The sequence below is a fragment of the Cyprinus carpio genome, chromosome B16, assembly GCF_018340385.1.
Source record: "Cyprinus carpio isolate SPL01 chromosome B16, ASM1834038v1, whole genome shotgun sequence".
Classification (NCBI taxonomy): domain Eukaryota; kingdom Metazoa; phylum Chordata; class Actinopteri; order Cypriniformes; family Cyprinidae; genus Cyprinus; species Cyprinus carpio.
The window spans coordinates 9,878,836-9,898,796 of record NC_056612.1 but is presented as its reverse complement, the minus strand read 5'-3'; the positions used below and the strand labels follow the sequence as shown (position 1 = coordinate 9,898,796).

Sequence of the window (19,961 nt, the reverse complement as noted above, 5' to 3'; positions counted from 1 at the left end):
CAGGTATAAAATATAGCAAAAAGAGCATTAAATCATCTGTTAGTTTATACAACAGAAATGATTGCAATATTATATTACTGTTCAGTGGGTTGAAGAGATTAATATACCATAAGTGGTCATTGTCAAGTTTAATGAGTGGTAAATCTTTGACTAGACAAGACATTTTACAAAGTTTGTTCAGAATGCAAACAAAAACAGTCTTATCTCTTTTGTATGGATACCTGCACATATAGGAATAGAAGGAAATGAACCGGTGGATCATATAGCAAAAAACAAACAAACAAACAAACATCCAGACATAGAGTTTCATGTTCCGATGAGTAAATTAGAAATAAAAGGGCTAGTTAAAAAAGTGTTAAAAGATATGTGGCAAAGTAAATGGGATGGTGATAATAAAGGACGATATTATATAATATTCAAAACATTGTTGGAAATGAGAGGAGAATTTTTGGGAATAGAAAGGGAGACAGCATAATATCTCGTATTAAAATTAGACACACTGCCCTTAATCAGTCATTATATATAATCTGGACTCTGTGTTAAATGTGATCTTCCTGAAACAGCTGAACATATTTTAGTAAAATGTAAATGATATGAGAATGAAAGATTACAACTTACAGAAGCACTTCATATAGAGAAACATGATACAGGCAATTGTGATAAATGTGGACTACCAGAAACGGTTGAGAATGTTCTTTTAATATGTATAGCGTATGAAAGGAAAGACATTAGATGTTCCAAGAACTGGAACTGATGGGAATTAATAGTATATCTCTAAAGACACTTTCAGGTTATGGGGTAATGCAATCAAGAATATATGGAGAATTGTTTAAGTATGTAAAATTTTATTTATAATATTAAAATTATAAATTATATATATATATATATATATATATATATATATATATATATATATATATATATATATATATTAGGGCTGTCAAATGATTAATCACGATTAATCACATCCAAAATAAAAGTTTTGTTTACATAATATATGTGTGTATACTGTGTATATTTATTATGTATATATAAATACACACACATGCATGTATATATTTAAGAAGAATATGTTATGTTTATATATTAAATATATTTATATATAATATAAAATATAAGAATATAAATATATAAATGTATATACATGTAAATATTTTCTAAATATATAATTTATGTGTGTGTATTTATATATACATAATAAATATACCCTGTACACATACATATATTATGTAAACAAAACTTTTATTTTGGATGTGATTAATCGTGATTAACCATTTGACAGCCCTAATATATATGTATATATATAATTGAATAATTCATAGCTGAACAGTGTACGTTTCACATCCAGAGCATTAGGTGGCGGACGTGCACCTTTAACGTTGGTTTGCCAATCCGCCAAAGAACTCGAGAGCAGAAGAAGAAAGACGAAGAAGAAGCTCAGACATTTTGTTTGAGGTGTTGACATTTAACCGCTGAGTTCGGCGAAGTAACGTAGATGATATGTGCTCCGGTATAATCCTAATATCAACTGGAATTTGGTTTAAGGTATTCGATATAAACCATAGTTAAGCGGCTTTTGTACGAAACTTCGTACGAAACATTCTCTGTTAAACATTAGAGGTATTATTTTACTCATATTTGCGAGGATTTTTCGGACGAGCTGACAAGTAGCTAACACGGCAGCTCTGGCAAAATGGCGGCGAATGCGGCACAGCAAGCTCCGACACCAAACTGGTAAGATTTCTTCAGTTTATAAACCCTTCTCATCAAAACTTATATCCCTTGTTACATCTTCTTACTCTTGAACGACTGATTTCTATAAATGAAGCCATTACCAAACGTGAGATGTAAAAGGTTACGTTACATGTCTGTTGGTGTTTAGCATTCGCTAGCTTAGCCGCTGTAACGTCACTTTGCATGTATGCAGAAGATTCTTTAGTGTTTCAATCATTTTTAAAACAACTTCGAAAAATCCTTTTTTTTTAGTTTTTTTTTTACAATTTAGATTGAAGACGTCGCTGATAACATGAACATTGTAGATCAAATGACATTTGAATGCGTCGGTAAAGGCCATTTCTGCGTTTGGCCCCTTTATTAAAGGCCTGATTACTGGATAGATTGTAATTTTAGCGTTGTGGCAATTAATCAACATTTATTTTAGGCCATTAATTATCTAAGCAAGTCACGGTATGTGTAATAACTATGTGCATAACTCAATATAAAACTAACCGGCAGATTTTTAAAGGTGCAGATATTATAACGTTATATTCTGGTTTCGGTTGTAGTCGTTGTTTTTGAATGTGATCTGTGTTTTGTGTGGATCAGGAGCTTGTGTAGCTTCCTGAAAATGTACAGAACGCTTCTAGATAATACGGTGTAACCTATAGTCACATTGTCCCTGTCATGCACAGGCCGTATGGTGGTAACTCAAGCGGTGAAAGCCAAGTCCATGAGAACCCAGAATGGGAGAAGGCCCGACAGGCTCTAGCCTCCATTAGTAAAAGCCAGAACTCGACCAAGACTTCACCAACCAATCACAACACACAACAGGTTAGTGTTTTTATGAATAGAGGTGGGTTCTAGTTGCATTGCTTGTCTATGCTCATTTTGTGTGGGTAAATGTTTGATTGTTTTGTTTTCTGTTAGACCGGACCTTATCAGGCAGCAGACTCTTCCGCAATGCAGCAGCAGCAGCAATACTATCAGCAGTGGTATCAACAGAACCAACAACAGTATGCTGGTTACCCATATCCATATAACTACTACTACCCCATGCCTCCGGTAAAGAGATAAATACACTTCTTCATATTCTCATAGCATATACATACAGTCGAAACAAAGACACCTTCAACATTTCTCACATTATCTCATAGTTTATTTGCTAAAGTTTAGAAAATGGTAATAAAATATGACAAGAACTCAGAGTTATACTGTCAGAACAAATTCATCTTGATAATGTCAGATAACTTTGACAGAAAGGTACGTTATGGATTACAAGCAGCTAAAAAATTTTCAGCTGTCAAATTTAAGTACACAATTATATAATACCAATTTAGGTCAACCAGTTACCAAGCAATGCTTAATTTTGTTCAGTCTGTGTTGTAAAATGGTCCCATTGGCAATTTAAGAAAAAACACTTAAGCAAAACATTCAGGTCAAAGTGTCTGAATATTTTTTGATCCCAAATTTAACTGGTAGTCCACTATATACAGAATTTTTGGGTATAATATATCACAGTTCACTTTATTTTGCTATCCTCACTTACATTTATAAACTATAGTGTCCTGCACCACTAGTAAAAAAAAATCAAAAATTATATCTGGTGCTTGAATGATTTTTGGTTTGACTGTATATATGTTTGTCCCAAGAACTCAATCACAAGTAGAAGTATATTTCTAAAAACATACAGTCTTGTTACTTTGATACAAAAATAAAACTCAAGTATAATAGCCTTTTTGCAGTATCGTAGTGCAGGGAACATGCAGCTACATTTGAGCATGAGTATTTACGCTTATGTGTTTGGCAGATGTTTAATCCAAAGCAATGTTCAGATGTGTCAAAATACACCTTGCTGTGTAAATGTATCTTAGTAAATCTGCTATTATTAATATTTGCCAAATAAAATTTATAAAATATGGATAACATTAGAGCCTTAAAAGGGTTAGTTCAACCAAAAATGAAAATTCTGTCATTAATTACTCACCCTCAACCCTCTACGGACACCTTGGCAATTGAATCGCAATTGGCTCGTAAATTTTTTTTAGTTTACTTGCCAGACTGATAAGCCCCTTTCACACTGCGATTCCGGAAAATACATGGGTAATGTGTCCCGGCAATTGTTCCTGGGTCGCTAGATTTTGCCCCTTTCACACTGCCAGTGGCTACCCGGAATATGTGCGTGCATTCACACACAACCCGTAAAGGTCCCGTGAAGACACGTGATATCTGAGTGTGACGTGTAATGTACGAGTCGAAAACGCTAGGCACGTTAACTTTCACTTAAGCTGGCGAACGATCTCAGCTTCAGCGCGGAAAGTGAGGAACTACCTGATCTCTGCTTCGTTACAGTTTGCACATTTTTTTTTGTTGCGACAGTTGATCCGCCTTCAAAACACCCAGTAAAAGAGTCGGCGATAACGTGCGTCATCACTACGACACACCCTTTACGGCATTAGTTCTGGCTTTTGTTCACACAGAGCTCGTTCCGGGACTGAACCCGGCAATGTTACTAGGTCCCCAAACCGGGATCAATCCCGGGACGTGTTTGCATTCACACAGAAGGCGACCCGGCAATGTTCTGGGTCCAACGTGCAGTGTGAAAGGGGCTATATACTTCTAATTCTTCTAATAAGCACATTATAAAACGCACTAAGGATTAGCGAGCTACTGGATTCATGAATATTAATCAGGTTGTGTGCGTTCGCTCGAAGTGATTTGCTGAAATCAAAACAGGGACAATAATAGGTGAGCACCAGCCAATGAGATTGCCGTTTGCACGTTAGCTCCTCCCACTACCGGAAAACCCGACAGTTCTTAATCATAGGAACTCCGTTATTTTGATAGGAAAATACAAACGAAGTATATCGTTTACATGTAGCGCTTCAATTCTGCATGTAAGACACTCGCTATCTCTGCTCTCACCAAAGCGACGGCGAGTGGTGCGCCTTTACAGTAGAGTTTACGGTACGTCAAACACATGTACGCTGTGCATCCATTGAGATGAACTGAAAAATATCATAGATCGCTTGATGGAGAGAGAAACTCTGAAGTGCTCAGTCAGAGTGTGTTCGGGGAGTGAACATATAGGCTATCTGAGCTAAACTTATACTTAGCCTCCAACTCACATACTGGCAGGTAAATTTTTGAATTTATTAGCTATTGGCTAATATTACACATCATTTAGTCACCAGAGTGAAGATTTAGTCGCATATGCGAGTGATTTACTCGCAATGTAGAGGGTTGACCCTCATGTCGTCCAAACTCATAAGACCTCCGTAATTCTATTCCGTGGTTCAACCGTAATTTTACGAAGTTGCGAGATACTTTTTGTGATCAAAGAAAACAAAAATAACGACTTTATTCAACAACTTGTCTCATTTTGGAGAGTATCCACTGAACGTAAACAAAGTATGCTGTTCTTTGTCAGCTGCACCATGCAGACACGTTGTTTTCATTCAGATCATAGTAGGACTTTAGGGATGTGCACAAGTTTTCTGAAGTGACAGCGTTGATTCGGTCATGATTAACCAATAACTCAGTAGCACCTCTACAAAAACGAGTCAGATAGGGAGCTTTAATTGGACGCTTTTAATTTTAGCCTATAAATACGACAATCTTTGGCAGTATTCAGCACTTATGCATGTGCCGATACACAGGACGTGTTTGCTGTAGCAGCGCAGATACACATATCGGAAGCATTCACTCAGATGAGAGTGCAAAACACAGCACAAAAATGAATGAAACCGATCACTGCAGCTTGAGACAGGCAGTAACTGTTCAAAAACACACCGCATTAAAAACGTGAAGGGTTTTTTTTTTTTTTTTTTTTAACAGAAAATAGTGTGCGTGCTTATTATGATTATTAGGGTAATCTGTAGGAAGCACAAAAAGACAGTGTGAGTTTATCAGTGCGTCATGTATTCACTCATGATAAAGACCGTCATTTTCTTAAGAAAAAATTAAGATGTTCTTAAGAATATATTTGAGACCTTGAAGTTTGTCCACAAATTGCACTTAAGAACATTCTTACGAACTTAGTAGTATTTATCTTAAGAAATTTCGGTGGGGGGCAGTGAGCCCTACCGAACCGTGCTGTACCATACAGTAAAAAAAAGCGCCATTAGTGCATGATGTCCAGTTTTTCTCTGCAATTAAAAAAGTAAGGAGTAGTAAACCATTTATGCTGCATAGGTTTTTTTTTTTTTTTTGTAAATCCGTTTAATAAAAAGCTATTTCCACTCAACCCAGCCATTACAGCTGTCCTATTTTGTGTAGGTTTAATATTAATTTCTTTTTTTTTTCTCCTCCATCTAGTATGGAGGACCATATCCTCCAGGACAGTATGGTGTTCCAGGGGGCTACCAGACACCCACTACACCCACTGGACAGGTATAGACCTCTGAATATCATTTTGAATTAGTGCTGGCCATGTATGTCACCTAGTTTTATAAGTTTGAAGTGTTTCACTGATTATCCCTCCATCTCTTTTTCAGGCCCCTGCTATGCCCATGATGGAAGATCAGTCTTCCAGCTATCCCTCCCAGCCCCCTCCTCCTGCAACCCCTCAACCTCCCCCTCAGAGTCCTACATCCACTGACCAGCCCCCGCCCCCTCCTCCACCCCCCATACCTCCCCCACCCAATGCCCAGTACCCCCCTCCACCATCCCAAAACACCTACAGCCCTAATGGTCCCCTGCCATACAGCCCCACTGATTCAAACACTATGATGCAGGGCTACAATTCAGGACAGATTCGGCCTGGGTACCAGGGTTACCAAACTCCAGCATATCAGCCCCCTCAGCAGCAGGGTCCAGGACAGGGCCTGTATGGAGGCCTAGGCAGGGTGGATGCTAAGAAACCTAACAATAGCAATATGAACAAAGGTGGCCAGCAGCTGTGGCAACGCATGAAACGTATGTGTCTCTGTGCTTATTTGTGTGCAACTTGTGCTTTTAATTATATCCTCCTAATTAGGAGTCTGCGATATGATTTTTGATTGTGGATGATAAAAATGTCTCCACTGTCTGCTTTTGAAGAAATATCATAGTATCGTGCTACAGAGCACATTCTATCAGCTGTAATTCTGGTGCCTCCATCTTAATATAATGTTACTGTACAACGCCACATGCATTCAAGATTCAAGATTCAAGAATGCATTCACATCAGTGTTAACTCAGCGGTAGAATTACTCTCATGGGACACTGCACTTATTCGCAGTCACAAAAGGGCATTATTTGCATGTGCTTTAAAAGCCTTGCCGGTTGAATGTTTTATTCCCGCGTTGGTCTGACATGCGCTTTTTCTGAGCACATACACCTGAAGCATGTGCACTAAAAAGCATGTCAAACAGCACCTGATTACCGAACTAAGTTATCTTTTGCGCCAATACTGTCAAATCACACAAGGTTTACATATAGACCCAGTTATGTCTAAAATAAAAGTAAACAGGATGCGTGCAGTTCTTAAAGGGACAGTATTAAACATGCAGCCGACTGTCATTAAAGGGATAGTTCACCCTAAAATTTAATTTGTCATTATTTACTCACTCACATGTTGTCCCAAACTTGTATTAATTTCTTTCTTGTGCTGAACACAAAACTGGGTACAGTACCTAGTATCTGGTACTTTTTTTTAGTACCACCTTGGTTGAGGTTCTAAGTGAACCGTACCATTACCAAAACGTGATGTGTAAGCTCTGCTGATCACGGATTGGCCGGATAGAATCGTCGCTACCTGCGTCACTTAACTTGTGACACAAACACAAAAGAAAAACCATGCCGAGCTGTACCATACCGTATAAAGCCGTGCCGAGTCGTACCACACAGTGGAAAAGCGCCATAAGACAGAACTGACAGACAGATGACAGAATTTTTATTTTTGGGTGAACTATTCCTTTAATGTTAATAAAACAACAAAATACAAAGAGAAACAAATCACTCACTACTCTTGACTGAAAAACTTTAATACAGTTGCTCCTGCTAGACTCCTGCTAAATACCCCTATTGTACCTGAAAATAAAGCACTGTTTGTTTAATTTTATATATTATGTGTAATTGTAATGTCTGTCTTTGTACTTATTTTTCATTAACAAAGAATTTTTTTTACTACCTTTGTCTTTAAAATGGGGAAATTAGTTTGGCTGTACTGCTCAGACAACTTAACAAAATAGTAAAACCAACATGACAAAGAATCATGATAAAATTGTGATATTTCTAAAAAAAAAAAAAAAAAAAAAGATATATGATATATTTTTTCCATATCGCCTACCCCTACTCCTAATGTTCTTTTTCTTCCCTAACAGAGGCTCCTGGAACCGGTGCTGTCAAATTTAATATACAAAAACGCCCATATGTCATGACCAATCAGAACGTTCCTTCAGGTGATCAGGCCCCTGGATTGGCTTCCCCCACTGCGACAAACCCATCGCCTGGGTCTGTTGCTGCAACCTCTACTACTTCTACAGGAGCTGCCCAAACTCGGTAAGCATCCTGGGAAATATTTTAAGGTGTTAAATCATTAGATCTGTGCTAATTTAAATGCAATGTATCATCACCCATATCAACTAAGTTATTTTTAAATGTAATTTGAAAAATCAATGAAACCTTTTTTTTTTTTTTTTTGTAGGCCTCAGGACTGGCCACAGGCTATGAAAGAGTATGTACAACGCTGCTTTACAGCCTGCGAATCTGAAGAGGATAAGGATCGAACAGAAAAAGTGCTGAAAGATCTTCTGCAGTCCAGACTACAGGATGGCTCTGCTTACACTATTGACTGGACCAGAGAACCCCTGCCAGAGTCAGTTCTGTAACTTTCTACCCTTGGTTTATTCTTTGTTTATTCAGCTTCAGATCTGTTTTTTTCAAACTATTAACTACTGGCACTAAATAACTACTTGCTTCATCAGTTTGAAGCCAAAGCAGTCTCGCTGGGAGGCAGTTCCTCAGCGTTCTCAAGAAAACGCTATTGGGAGAGGTGGAGCCATCCGTGGCAGGCTTGGGGCCAGGTTGGGTAACTACAGAAATGTCTTTTCTCAAAGAAGCCCCTCTTCAAGCTCCTCCCACTCATCCCGCTCCTCATCACGATCCCCGTCACCTCACAGCCGACACAGGGACCGGAGTAGACATCATCGCAGGTAATGTGCAGGGCATTAATGTGCTTGATTAATAATCTAATAAGTTCACTTTTTAGTATAATATAAAAAGAAATGGAGATCAGTAGGGTTTGGTACCAAAGCCTTATTGGCACCCATTACCTATGTAACCAGTATGTACTAGAACAGAATCAGAACGTAGATTTCGGTGCCACTTGAATGCCTGAGCGATCTATTAGAATATTTGTTCTCTGAAATGGACATAAGAAGCATCATTACCAGCACAGCACATGACATAATGTCTGTCTGAGAAAATGCACGTAAACGCAAGTCGGAAATCTCCCAACAAATCTGTCTAGTAACGTGAGTGTCCACATTGTTCTCACAGTCCAACTTAAAAGCACAACTCGGGGAAAAGTGACCATCCGAAGAGTGCATGAATGCATTATTTTACACTTGCTCTGATGCTAGCAGGTAGCCTGCTCTTAGCTAGCTCAGCTAAACACGCTTAAATTAAAATACCTTAAGCTAAACTTTCCTTGTAATGACTTGCAATAAGCGTTTCTAAACCTGTTGTCCAACAAAAGAAAACATTGTAACAGTTTTACTCCACAGCACTTCTGATGTGATGTGGCTTCTTGTCACAGAATTAGGCAGAAAATGTTCTATACTGTAAAAAAAGGCTATGTCGATTAGCAATGGATTATAAATATAGTGAGTAGAGATCGACCGATATGGGTTTTTCTATAGCCGATGCCGATGTTTAGAGGTCAGGGTCAGCCGATGGCCGATATGTGCTGCCGATTTTTAGGGCTGATATCTTGAAGTTTTCCCCCTCATTTGCATGCTAAAATGTCACGCTAATAATAACTGGATGCACAGCATTTCTAAACTTACCATCATTTATTGAGCACTGACTTGAACCATGTCTCAAATCTTAATTTTTGTGCACTGCACGGTATTACAAATAAAAAAAAAAATTATCTAAAGTTAACCCAAACAAATCAATAAACTGACCAAGTATGAAATGTATAAAACAGGTATATATATATATATATATATATATATATATATATATATATATATATATATATATATATATATATATATATGTATGTATGTATGTATGTATGTATGTATTATAAAAATATTCAATCATTTACATAAAAGTTTTAGAGCATTTATCAAACAGAATTTTTCAAGTTTGTTGGAACATAAATGTAAACTTAAATATACATTTAAATAAAATAATTTTTTATAAATAAAAATCAATTAAACTGAAAAATATAAAAAATAAAATATATAAAAAATAAATAATAGTGCTGCAAACACACTAGCAACCAGCAACATTTGTGTTTGGTATAAATGACACAGAACATCTAAAGTGCATACTAACTTCAAACTTACATCGCAGTCTGTTCATTATTAAGATTAAGTACAGTCAACCAAACATATAAAAGGTTACACTGGTCAGTTTAAATAGACCGTAGTATACCGGTCCACTCTGCTGTTATGCCAAGGACGTTTTTGCTCATGTGAAGAGGATGATCTTTTCCGTCTACTTTACATTAAAAAAATAAAATATATTATAGTTTAACATTCAGATACATTGCGAATATGGAAACATTCGGATATGTGCAGAACGAGACGTGAGCAACAACCTCCAAATACATCTAGCCAAACCCGCGCGCTCGTCCTCGTCTGCACGCACACACCCACTGTCACGATCTAATGCACTGTAGATGCAGGATTTTTTAAAACAAATAGGCCTACCGGAATGCAAAAATTTTGCAGAACAGGATCAAATAAAGTACTGGTCATTAATACTCGCATAAAATGTTTAATGTGAAAAAAGCGGTTCACTGACTGCGCAGCACAGCCACGAGCGCCACAGTTACGTTTGGGATCATTTTATTTTTAATACTATAGTGTAATTTGAAAACATTGCAATTGCGTTTTAAAATACAACAACGAGCACCACGAAACCATTTAAAGGGGCGCATTCAGCGGTCTTCTTGACGGGAAACAGTCGACAAAGTAAAATGATCTCTAATGTACAGCGCGCTCCCTTCATTTTATCAAATGATCATAATCACATATTCATTTTACAGTCCTGCTACTAGCATTTTATTCAGACTAAAACCCCTTTAATTCGGGTGAGAAAGCTTTTTTTCCAAGTGGCTTTTGCACATAATAATAATACTGCTGCAGACGCATTTTGCAGCATTAAGCTTATTCATTGATTGTTAATTTAAACGACGATCGATCATGGAAATGATCAAATATTGACATCCCTAAATGCAAATGAGTTGGATGGAAACCTGACTATTGTCTGCATCAAACCATGCTTCCGAACAAATGTCATTCACCGTTCTGTGCAGCTCCAGGACAGCTGTCTCCGAGCGCGGTGCGGTCTGTGAGCGGGGCGGAGTAACGTAGCAGTGTTTGTGAGAGCTGCCACCTACTCCACCCCATTTACAGAGTGAAATTCTCTGACTACCTTTATCTCCCAGGACTGTTGTTGAATCTTCCAAAAGTTTTGGCTTGGGGTCCTTCACATGCGGCAGCAGCACTTTCCACCGCACCAATAACACGGGGCTGCCCGCCGACGTGCCTGAATTTAAATCGGTGCTACTAAACATGGATATCGGCCGATGCCGATATATTAAAAAATGACAAATATCGGCCCGATATATCGGCCGACCGATATATCTGTCGACCTCTAATAGTGAGCTCGTAAGTGACGTGTCGTGGTACCATCACAGAGAGGCACAAAATTATTTTACCAGAACATTTTTGTTCACTGTTCCTGGCTGGTGGAATAATCTTCCAACCCCTATCCAGAATGCTGATACCCTGACATTTTTCAAGCCACAGCTGAAAACTCATCTCTTTTGTCACTATTTGACTTCATCCTAAAAAAACAAAACAAAAAAAAACCTTTTTCTCCTTTCTTTAATATTTCCCTGTCTAGCTTTTATTTATTTGAATAATGCTTGAAACTTGGTATTACAAGCACTTTCTGTGTCTGTCTTGCCTCATTAAGGTGAATCGCTTGATGTATTCCCCAATTGTAAGTCACTTTGGATGAAAGCGTCTGCTAAATGAATAAATGTAAATACAAATACACTTAATTATTATAAAAATAGCTATGATGGCTTGGATAACACAGATAAACTATACATTGTCGCAGTTGATTGTTTATTGTCTTTGTTTTAGAGCTCTGCACGGGCCTCAAATTTAGGCCCTAGCCCAGCCCTGGCCCGAGACGCTCAGGCCCTAGCCTGGCTCGTTTCTGACATCTTATCAGAATTACAGGCCCGAGCCCGTCTTTTTATCCCTTATCTCCCAAAACAGCTTGTACTACTGTTTCAGCTATTAAAATAGTTCAGTTTTGTATGTAATGGCAAAGTGATTATATTTTGTTTCATTTTTTTATTACGTTACTTTAGAAAAACATTTGGAGTATTTTTTTTGTTGTTGTTGTTGTTTGTAAGTTACTTTAAATATATCGGCAACTTCATCCTTGCGACATGGACTCAGAAAACATCAGTTTATTAGTAAATAATTTAAATATCTCCTTACTATTTACCCCTTACACATTCATGGTAATTACTTTTGCTGGGGCTTTGTGGCAAGCTTTAGCCTATTGCGTGCATTTGAACACAAACACTTCAGCTGCACCGTTGAGTGGTAGCATGGTCTCGTGTTGTTTCCACCAGTGTGGCAAAAATTTTTTTCTATCACTAATTGATGGATGTCAAAAATATAAAAAATAAGGAGAAGCCTAAAACAGGACAGAGGCCTGGCCCGCATCTGAACTATGAAAATTAGCCCGAAGCTCGGCCCTAAGTGCATAAAAAAAGTTGGGGCCCATCAGTCCCTGGCTGAAATGTAGGGCTCTACTTTGTTTTATCATTTAAAACATTTATATCTTCTGTTTACTCAGTTACAGAGATATCCGTGCCTTTGTGCATATAAGAGAGATCCTAGAGCAGGGGTTCTCAAACCTTTCCATGAAGTACCCCCAGCACTGCATGTTTTGTATGTCTCCCTTTATCTGACACACCCACTTCAGGTCTTGCGGTCTCCACTAATTAGCTGATGAGTTGAATCCGGTGTGATAGAGGGAGATATACAAAATGTGCAGGGCAGGGGGTACTCCAGGACAGGTTTGAGAACCACTGTCCTAGAGTGTCATGAAATCTGTTACTTCTGTGATGCGTATGTGGAGTTTCTGCACAAGGGGGCCCTCTGGTGTCCATAATAAATTAAATAGACATTACATGTGTTTATAATGCTATTGATCAGTATAATATAAATATCAGTTTAGGCACTGGTACAGTTTTAAAAGTATCGATTTGGCATCGGTATTGGGGAAAAAAACAAAAACAAACGATACCCAACTACGATTTGACAGATGATTGTATTCGATTTTTAGTGACTCTGGCTCTCAGTCAGACAGCAGCATGTCAAGTGATCCTCGATTTCCACTGTCCCGGCGGCAACAAAAGGGTGGCAGAGGTCGTGGTGCTGAAAGGGAGCGAGGTAGAGGAGCTGCGGGAGAGAGAGGCAGAGGAAGAGGCAAAGCAAACAGAGGACGGAGGTGAGATATCATTGTTTGTACAGCAAAAGTAAATGGCATTAATAAACTTTAACCCTAAAATAGTGGAAAATGTATGTCACTTTTTATGTCATCTGGACTTAAGTAAAACATTAAAAATATATTTTTTATATTTGATATATTTTGGATTTTGAGTTGGATAATCCTTTTTTTTTATATCCTCATCAGGCAATGTATCTCAGAAGATACGCATATTTAAAAATGCGATAAACACGAACAACATCTGACTTAATTTTCTTTTTCGACATCTCAAGACAATGTTTACAATTAATACTAATAGTTGTATTGCATTTCTTTGCTGAAAAAAGTAAGATTAATATATGGCTACTTTCTATATTTTCTGAATGTTCAGCCCCATGGTTTTAGGTCAAACTGACAAAACAAGCACAGAAAAATTTGAACCAAGTGATTTGATCCCCCATACTCCAAACAACCTCAACTATGATAATGATAACAGTATTGGTTAAAATTCTTCCTCATCCCTCCTACAAGAGACTAAAGAACATATATTTAGGGTTAAGGAATGTGTTTTATCAGATTTTAGTCAGTATAAAAATGTAGACACTTTAAAACATTTGTATTGACCTCATTAACCTTCTTTTCTGACTTCCATCAGGAATATGGAAGACCTCGCCAGTGGTATTGGTAAAAAGCGGAAAGGTGGTAATGCAGGGCTTGACTTTCACGACCCAAATCGTGAAGCAAAGAAGCAGAGCCGGGCAGCACGCTTCCACACTAAACTACGCACTGAGCCCCTGGTGTTAAACATTAATGTTTTTGACCTCCCCAATGGCACACAAGAGGGACTGGGCTGGGATGAATGCCCCATAGTTGGAACCTGCCAGGACATCACCAAAAACTACCTGCGCCTGACCTGTGCCCCTGACCCTGCAACCGTCAGACCCGTATCTGTGAGTGTTTCTCAAAGTGTTGCTTATCTTTAGAGATCAGTTTACTGGTTGTAATTGTGTGGTCAGCACTGGATGCTGTGTGTTATTTGTGGGTTGTATTCAAAAAGTGGTATGCATTTGGTAAATTAAGCAGTTTACTTGAAGATTTGTATTGAATCTTCTGTTGTGTTTTAGGTGTTGCGAAAGTCCCTGATTGCAGTTAAAACTCATTGGAAGTCCAATCAGGATTACTTGTACGCATGTGAACAAATGAAGTCAATACGACAGGATCTCACTGTGAGTAATATTTACTAGTACCGCTTACCTGCCTCACATTTTTATCGTTTAGTGTCTTATTTTGAATTCTTGTATCGTTCAGTTCAAGGTGTGCGTACAGACTTCACTGTGGAGGTGTATGAAACGCATGCTCGCATCGCCTTGGAAAAGGTATGTGCATGTAATGTTAGCTTTGAATAAAAGGTTTTTTCTTTTGTACTAAACCCACATTTCGACTGTTATCAGGGTGACCATGAGGAGTTCAACCAGTGCCAAACCCAGCTGAAGGCGCTGTATAAAGACTGCTCATCGGACAACGTGGGAGAATTCACTGCCTACAGACTTATCTACTATATCTTTACTAAGAATTCTGGAGGTATAAATAGCTTTTTTGTTTTTTTTAGAATGAACAGTCAAGTTTTTACTCACTTTTTTCTGTCCATTTCATATATTCTCAATCTCACATGAAATCTTTAATGCCTTTGCTAAAAAAAAATTTATAGACCTGACAACTGAGCTTGTGTACCTGACCCCTGAGCTCCGTGCTGATCCGTGTGTAGCTCATGCTCTTGAGCTCCGTACTGCCTGGGCACTTGGAAACTTCCACCGGTTCTTCAAACTCTATCGGAATGCTCCACGTATGGCTGCTTACCTTATCGATAAGTTTGTGGAGCGTGAAAGAAATATAGCGCTGAGGGCTATTCTCAAAACGTGAGTGCAGGTGCCAGGCAGAATGCTTACTAAAATTATGCTTATGATAGTTTGAAGTCTGAAGGTCTTTTTGTTTTTTCTTTCTCTGCAGGTTCAGGCCCTTTGTGCCGGTGGAGTATGTGCAGTCCAGCTTGGCCTTCTTAGATTTAGACTCATGTTTAGCATTTCTAACAGGGCTTGGGGTTACATTCACCCCCTCTGACCCAAGCAAAATAGACTGTAAAGTTAGCTCAGTCAGTCTTACAACTTCATAGCATGGGAAAAGGGTGGGGGTTGACCAGAGAATTGGCTTTTATAGAGCATAAAAAGACAAAACTGTGGATAAGGGACCAGATATCTACACAACAGACAAGACACACTCAGTCTAGAGCTGATCATATTTATGAAAGATATCTTAGATTTGTCTTTAACTCTTGTAGAGTGATGGACTTTCTGACAGCTGAGATCCACATACAGGGACTAGATGCCATATTCAAGACCCAGTATAGCCTATTCACACAGCCCATTTAATGAAGTATCAGACAACCAGTTTACTTGCACACTATCCCTTACACCAATAGAAAAAGAGGCAAAGATCTTATGGGGTTGGGTCAGCAGGTCATGTCAGGTTCCACATCACAGAGCTCAAAAAAGCATTTTAACAGTGTTGTGTGTTCTCATGTTTCTCTCCCCTCAAGCAAACAGCCACAAAGCTCAAGACCTGAAAACATCATGGTTAACCAAGAATATAATGTGAGCCAGTTGCCACCAACAGTGAACCAGCTCATCAAGTATGTGTGAAGCCAAAGGATCCTTCTGCAAGGTTTTGGTCATCTTAATTGGACTTTAAAGCACAGTGAGCTTCAGTGCAATCCTTCAAGCAAGAAGAGGATGGGTGTATTCCCCATCTTTCTCTTTGCCTGAGATGTCTTCAGTGGGTCACTGGTGGGGGTGCTCTGTTAGATCTCTTGGCTCCCTTCATCTCCAGGATCCTAATGCTGATAGCATGTAATATTTGGACTGAGCTATAACAAGACAACCACCGTTAAAAAAATGCAGATTAGGCCTTGTTCTGCATCGTGATAAATTCTGCGCCCGTCCCACACAGTCTTTGCTCCCTCTCCTGCACATCATCAACACTCAAGAAGCTGGCCTTCATTAGTCATAGATAACCTCCTAATCATTCCTCGAAATCCAGGAAGCACAACTCAGTGACTCAAAATCTTTCACTTCCACCCCAGCAGTGATATGAATAGGGCCGACCATTCTAAAAGTCATCTGAGTCCACTTAGTCCACATTCATTGACCACTAGGTTTGACCACCAGCTTCTGAAGAGTGAAGTGTCCTACAAAGCACCCCCCAGCATAGAAGGTCCATAAGCCTTAAAATGCAGTCAGCCTGAGAAGGAACCGTCATTAAGAAAGAAAAGCAAGCTCTGTTTTCCTTCACAGCAAGTTGGCGGCTCTCTCCTGTCTCCTCTTTAGATGGATCTCCACTAGTCACCTCACAAGGGCATCCACTGTCCTGCTGGGATTTGGAAACACATGGGTTTGTATGGCTCCTTAAGCTTTGGCCACATCTACTGTTAATGGCTGGTAAGAAGGACTTGATATTTTGAAAGCGTGGTGAATCTTCGTTCAGCTTGGGTTGAGGTGTTACCACTGTTGAACAGTGTGCTTGGCTTGGTATCTGTTAACCCTTCTGGCAGGTGGTGAATTTGTCATTTCTAATTTTAAAATGGGCCTAATACTGAACCCTGTTGCACTTCTTATCTGCAAGATTGCCACCAATAGATCCATACAAAAATCTAAAGGATATGCTCATTTTAAATGAATATTACTGTGATAGTTGTAAATCTCAGAGTTTGATATGGTATCATGGTCTTAATCTAGCCAATGATTGAAGCACGAACACATTGTAGTAAAAACTTTGTACCAATTCAAAGTATTACAAAAGTTCATCTAATGCGCCTTGATTTCTAATGGACTGCTTCAAAATTGGAGTTACTACTTCTACATCCATTTCATTGTAAATGAACGAGGAGCATGTGCACCAGCATTTGCTTTTTGACGTATCAGGTTTATTTATCAAGAAGGCTTGGGTCTGAAATATGTGTGCTTTAGCAAGATGTGCTCAGGGCCACTATGAGCAGAAAGCATCCCTTACACCTCGTTGGTGAAATTTGTACATATGTGCTCACGTAAATAATGTGAGAAGTGAGTTGTTGTTGTTTTTTTTCCCCCCCTTATGGTTACTTTGATTTCATAGATTTTGTTTGTACAATGGTAAGTGTCGTTTTGAACTATACATTAATTTTGCTGGCAGTTTTAAAAGTTTAAATATAATATTTTGGGTGGTGAGCATGTGCATCCTGATATGCAATTTAGTGCAAATAATTGAGATTTTCATTTTCAAATTATTCTAAAGTTTCTCTTTCCCCCTAGACATTAAATTGCATTATGAAGTAAAACATCCAATCCACGCTCATGAAGGAGTCATGAATTGATATGCCACATCTTTTCCTTGTTGATCATTACTTAATATTTCCAAGCAATTTTTGTCATATTTATTTCCTTTGTTTAAGTCATCTTAGCTTTGCGACTTCCTGTTTTATCCTCTTCTTTGTTTCCCTGTTCAGCTTTTCTTGCTCTCATACCTGTAAAAATTCACTTGTTGAACACAAAAACAATAAGAGAAAGATTTGGTTTAAGTACAAGCTGTTTTTGTTGTTGTTGTTGTTTTCCCCCAATGTACTAAAGTTGGGAAATGGTTATAATCATATTTCTAGCTCATTTTGTATTTGGTTGTACATTGTAAATGAATTCTTTGCTGCTGGTTGCCTCACTGACTTTGCTCTCCTCTCCTCCTCAACCTTCAACCCCTCCCACCCCTTGTTCTCCTCTCTCTTCCTGCGCTCCTTCATTACCAGATTCTCTCTCTCTCCTTGCAGTCATGCACATTCGGAGCAAAGCAAGAGATGAAAAGGAGGGCAAAACTAATCCAGAGGCACACTGGAAAATGGGCATTGAGACATCCAGACATCAGCCAAATGAGATTCTTCATTGTGTCTGTTGTTGTCTGATGCATTTGTCATTTTGAGGAGAGCCTGGTGATTTCAAATTACAATGTTTTTCTTGATGCCAATCTCAAAACCTTTATGAAACCATGACAAATCCACCATGTCAGTCTCAAGATGATGTATGGGTTTTATTTGAGAAACTTCTCCATAGTGTTTAGTAGAATTACTGCTGTATGTTCAGGTGTGTCTTCTCTATTACCTTTGCTTTTCTTTTTTTTTCTCTAAGTGTTTTAATAGGTGTTTTGTTTTGACTGCTTGGTTTTTTTTTGGTTTTTTTTTTTGCAATTGCTGTTTACTGCTGTATTTGGTGTTTTGTAGATGGACTGGGTTTTCTGATGTCTAACTTTTGGGTTTAATACAAGCTGTAAAATTGCATACTGGTCATACCTGGACATACAGATGGTTAGACATTTTCTAGAAATCCATACATTAATGTCTCTCAGGTGTTAAAAAAAAACTGCAGTTTCTAATGGTAATGTTGATTGGCTGCCCATAATGCTTATTACTTAAGGATTGTCCAAAGCAATGTTGATTGTCTCAAATGATACCAGTTTTTTTTTATTTCATGGAATGTATGTTTAGCCCTTGCTGTTGTAGCTGTGCAATATTTTCACAGCATTATTACTAACAGTCTCATCCCCCCTCTTCAAATGTTGCCTGTCCTATTGCACTTCTAATTACTTTGTCTTTCCTCTGCATCAGCTCTTTGCTTTTCTTTCAGTTCATATTGTTTTAGATTTGCCTCTGTGTTCTCTTACATCATTTCAACTTGAGCCATTGACTCTTTTTGCTTTCTCATCTTTAATATTTATTTTTTTCAGCAATCTGTTCTTTCTGCATGTTCCTCTTGTCTCCCTCTTCTTTCCTCTATTGTGTTCTGTAATGCAATGTTGTGATTGGTTTACATGTAGTCAGTGCTTGGCAGTAAGTATTTCGACAGGACTGTACTTGCATCTGTTCTTTTCTTTTACAGCTCAACCTCTCAAAAGTCCTAGTATCTCTGCCCCTTCTAGAGCTCCATGTGTCCATATACAGTGGAGTTCATAAAGAAAATACTGCCGTTTGTAGATGCTGATTTGTACATAATGTACCTACCTTATCTTGAGAGAAAAATAAAGAATTAAAACAGATTTTTTTTTTCTTTTGATGGTAGAAGTCTGCGAACTGACAAGTTGCAAAGTTTTGCATGTGCAGTGTTCTTCCTGCTCCTCATAGTTATGTTTTTTAGCTTGTATTTTAGGATTTTTTTTATACAAATTCTAGGTTTTTTGTCATTTACAGTCACACTTTAAATTGCACACTGTCGCCCTGACGTGCAATACAAGAATTTTGTTAATACAGAAAATAAGATTCCTTGTAGTTCATAACCAAGTAATGTTATTTTGTGTAAATTTTGATATGACAGTTATTTATGCAGTATAGATTACACTACTGTTCAAAATGGGTCAGTACTTAAAAGTTTAATTGTGAAAATATATATACGAATGCATGTGTGTATATATATTTAAGAAATATACAGAAGATATTCTAAAGGATCATGTGACACTGGAGTAATAGCTGTTGAAAATTCAGCTTTACCATCAGAGGAATA

The 19,961-nt window shown here is 38.1% G+C and overlaps 1 protein-coding gene across 1 annotated transcript; it reads left to right on the top strand.

Moving 5' to 3' along the window:
- The first annotated feature begins 1,412 nt into the window (after positions 1 to 1,412).
- Positions 1,413 to 19,500, top strand: leng8 (leukocyte receptor cluster (LRC) member 8). The gene is made up of 15 exons (XM_042740616.1): positions 1,413 to 1,734; positions 2,412 to 2,550; positions 2,647 to 2,781; positions 6,034 to 6,108; positions 6,213 to 6,633; positions 8,022 to 8,199; positions 8,345 to 8,515; positions 8,625 to 8,852; positions 13,252 to 13,416; positions 14,051 to 14,345; positions 14,520 to 14,621; positions 14,703 to 14,771; positions 14,847 to 14,976; positions 15,104 to 15,311; positions 15,403 to 19,500. Exons 1-15 carry the CDS (start codon positions 1,694 to 1,696, stop codon positions 15,563 to 15,565), a joined length of 2,520 nt encoding a protein of 839 aa, XP_042596550.1. The 5' UTR covers positions 1,413 to 1,693; the 3' UTR covers positions 15,566 to 19,500.
- The last annotated feature ends 461 nt before the right edge of the window (positions 19,501 to 19,961 follow it).

Coding starts and splice junctions, on each gene's coding strand:
- leng8 (XM_042740616.1), top strand. CDS start 1,694: ATGGCGGCGAATGCGGCACAGCAAGCTCCGACACCAAACTG. Junction 14,622..14,702: donor CAATACGACAGGATCTCACT/GTGAGTAATATT, acceptor TTGTATCGTTCA/GTTCAAGGTGTGCGTACAGA. Junction 15,312..15,402: donor CTGAGGGCTATTCTCAAAAC/GTGAGTGCAGGT, acceptor CTTTCTCTGCAG/GTTCAGGCCCTTTGTGCCGG.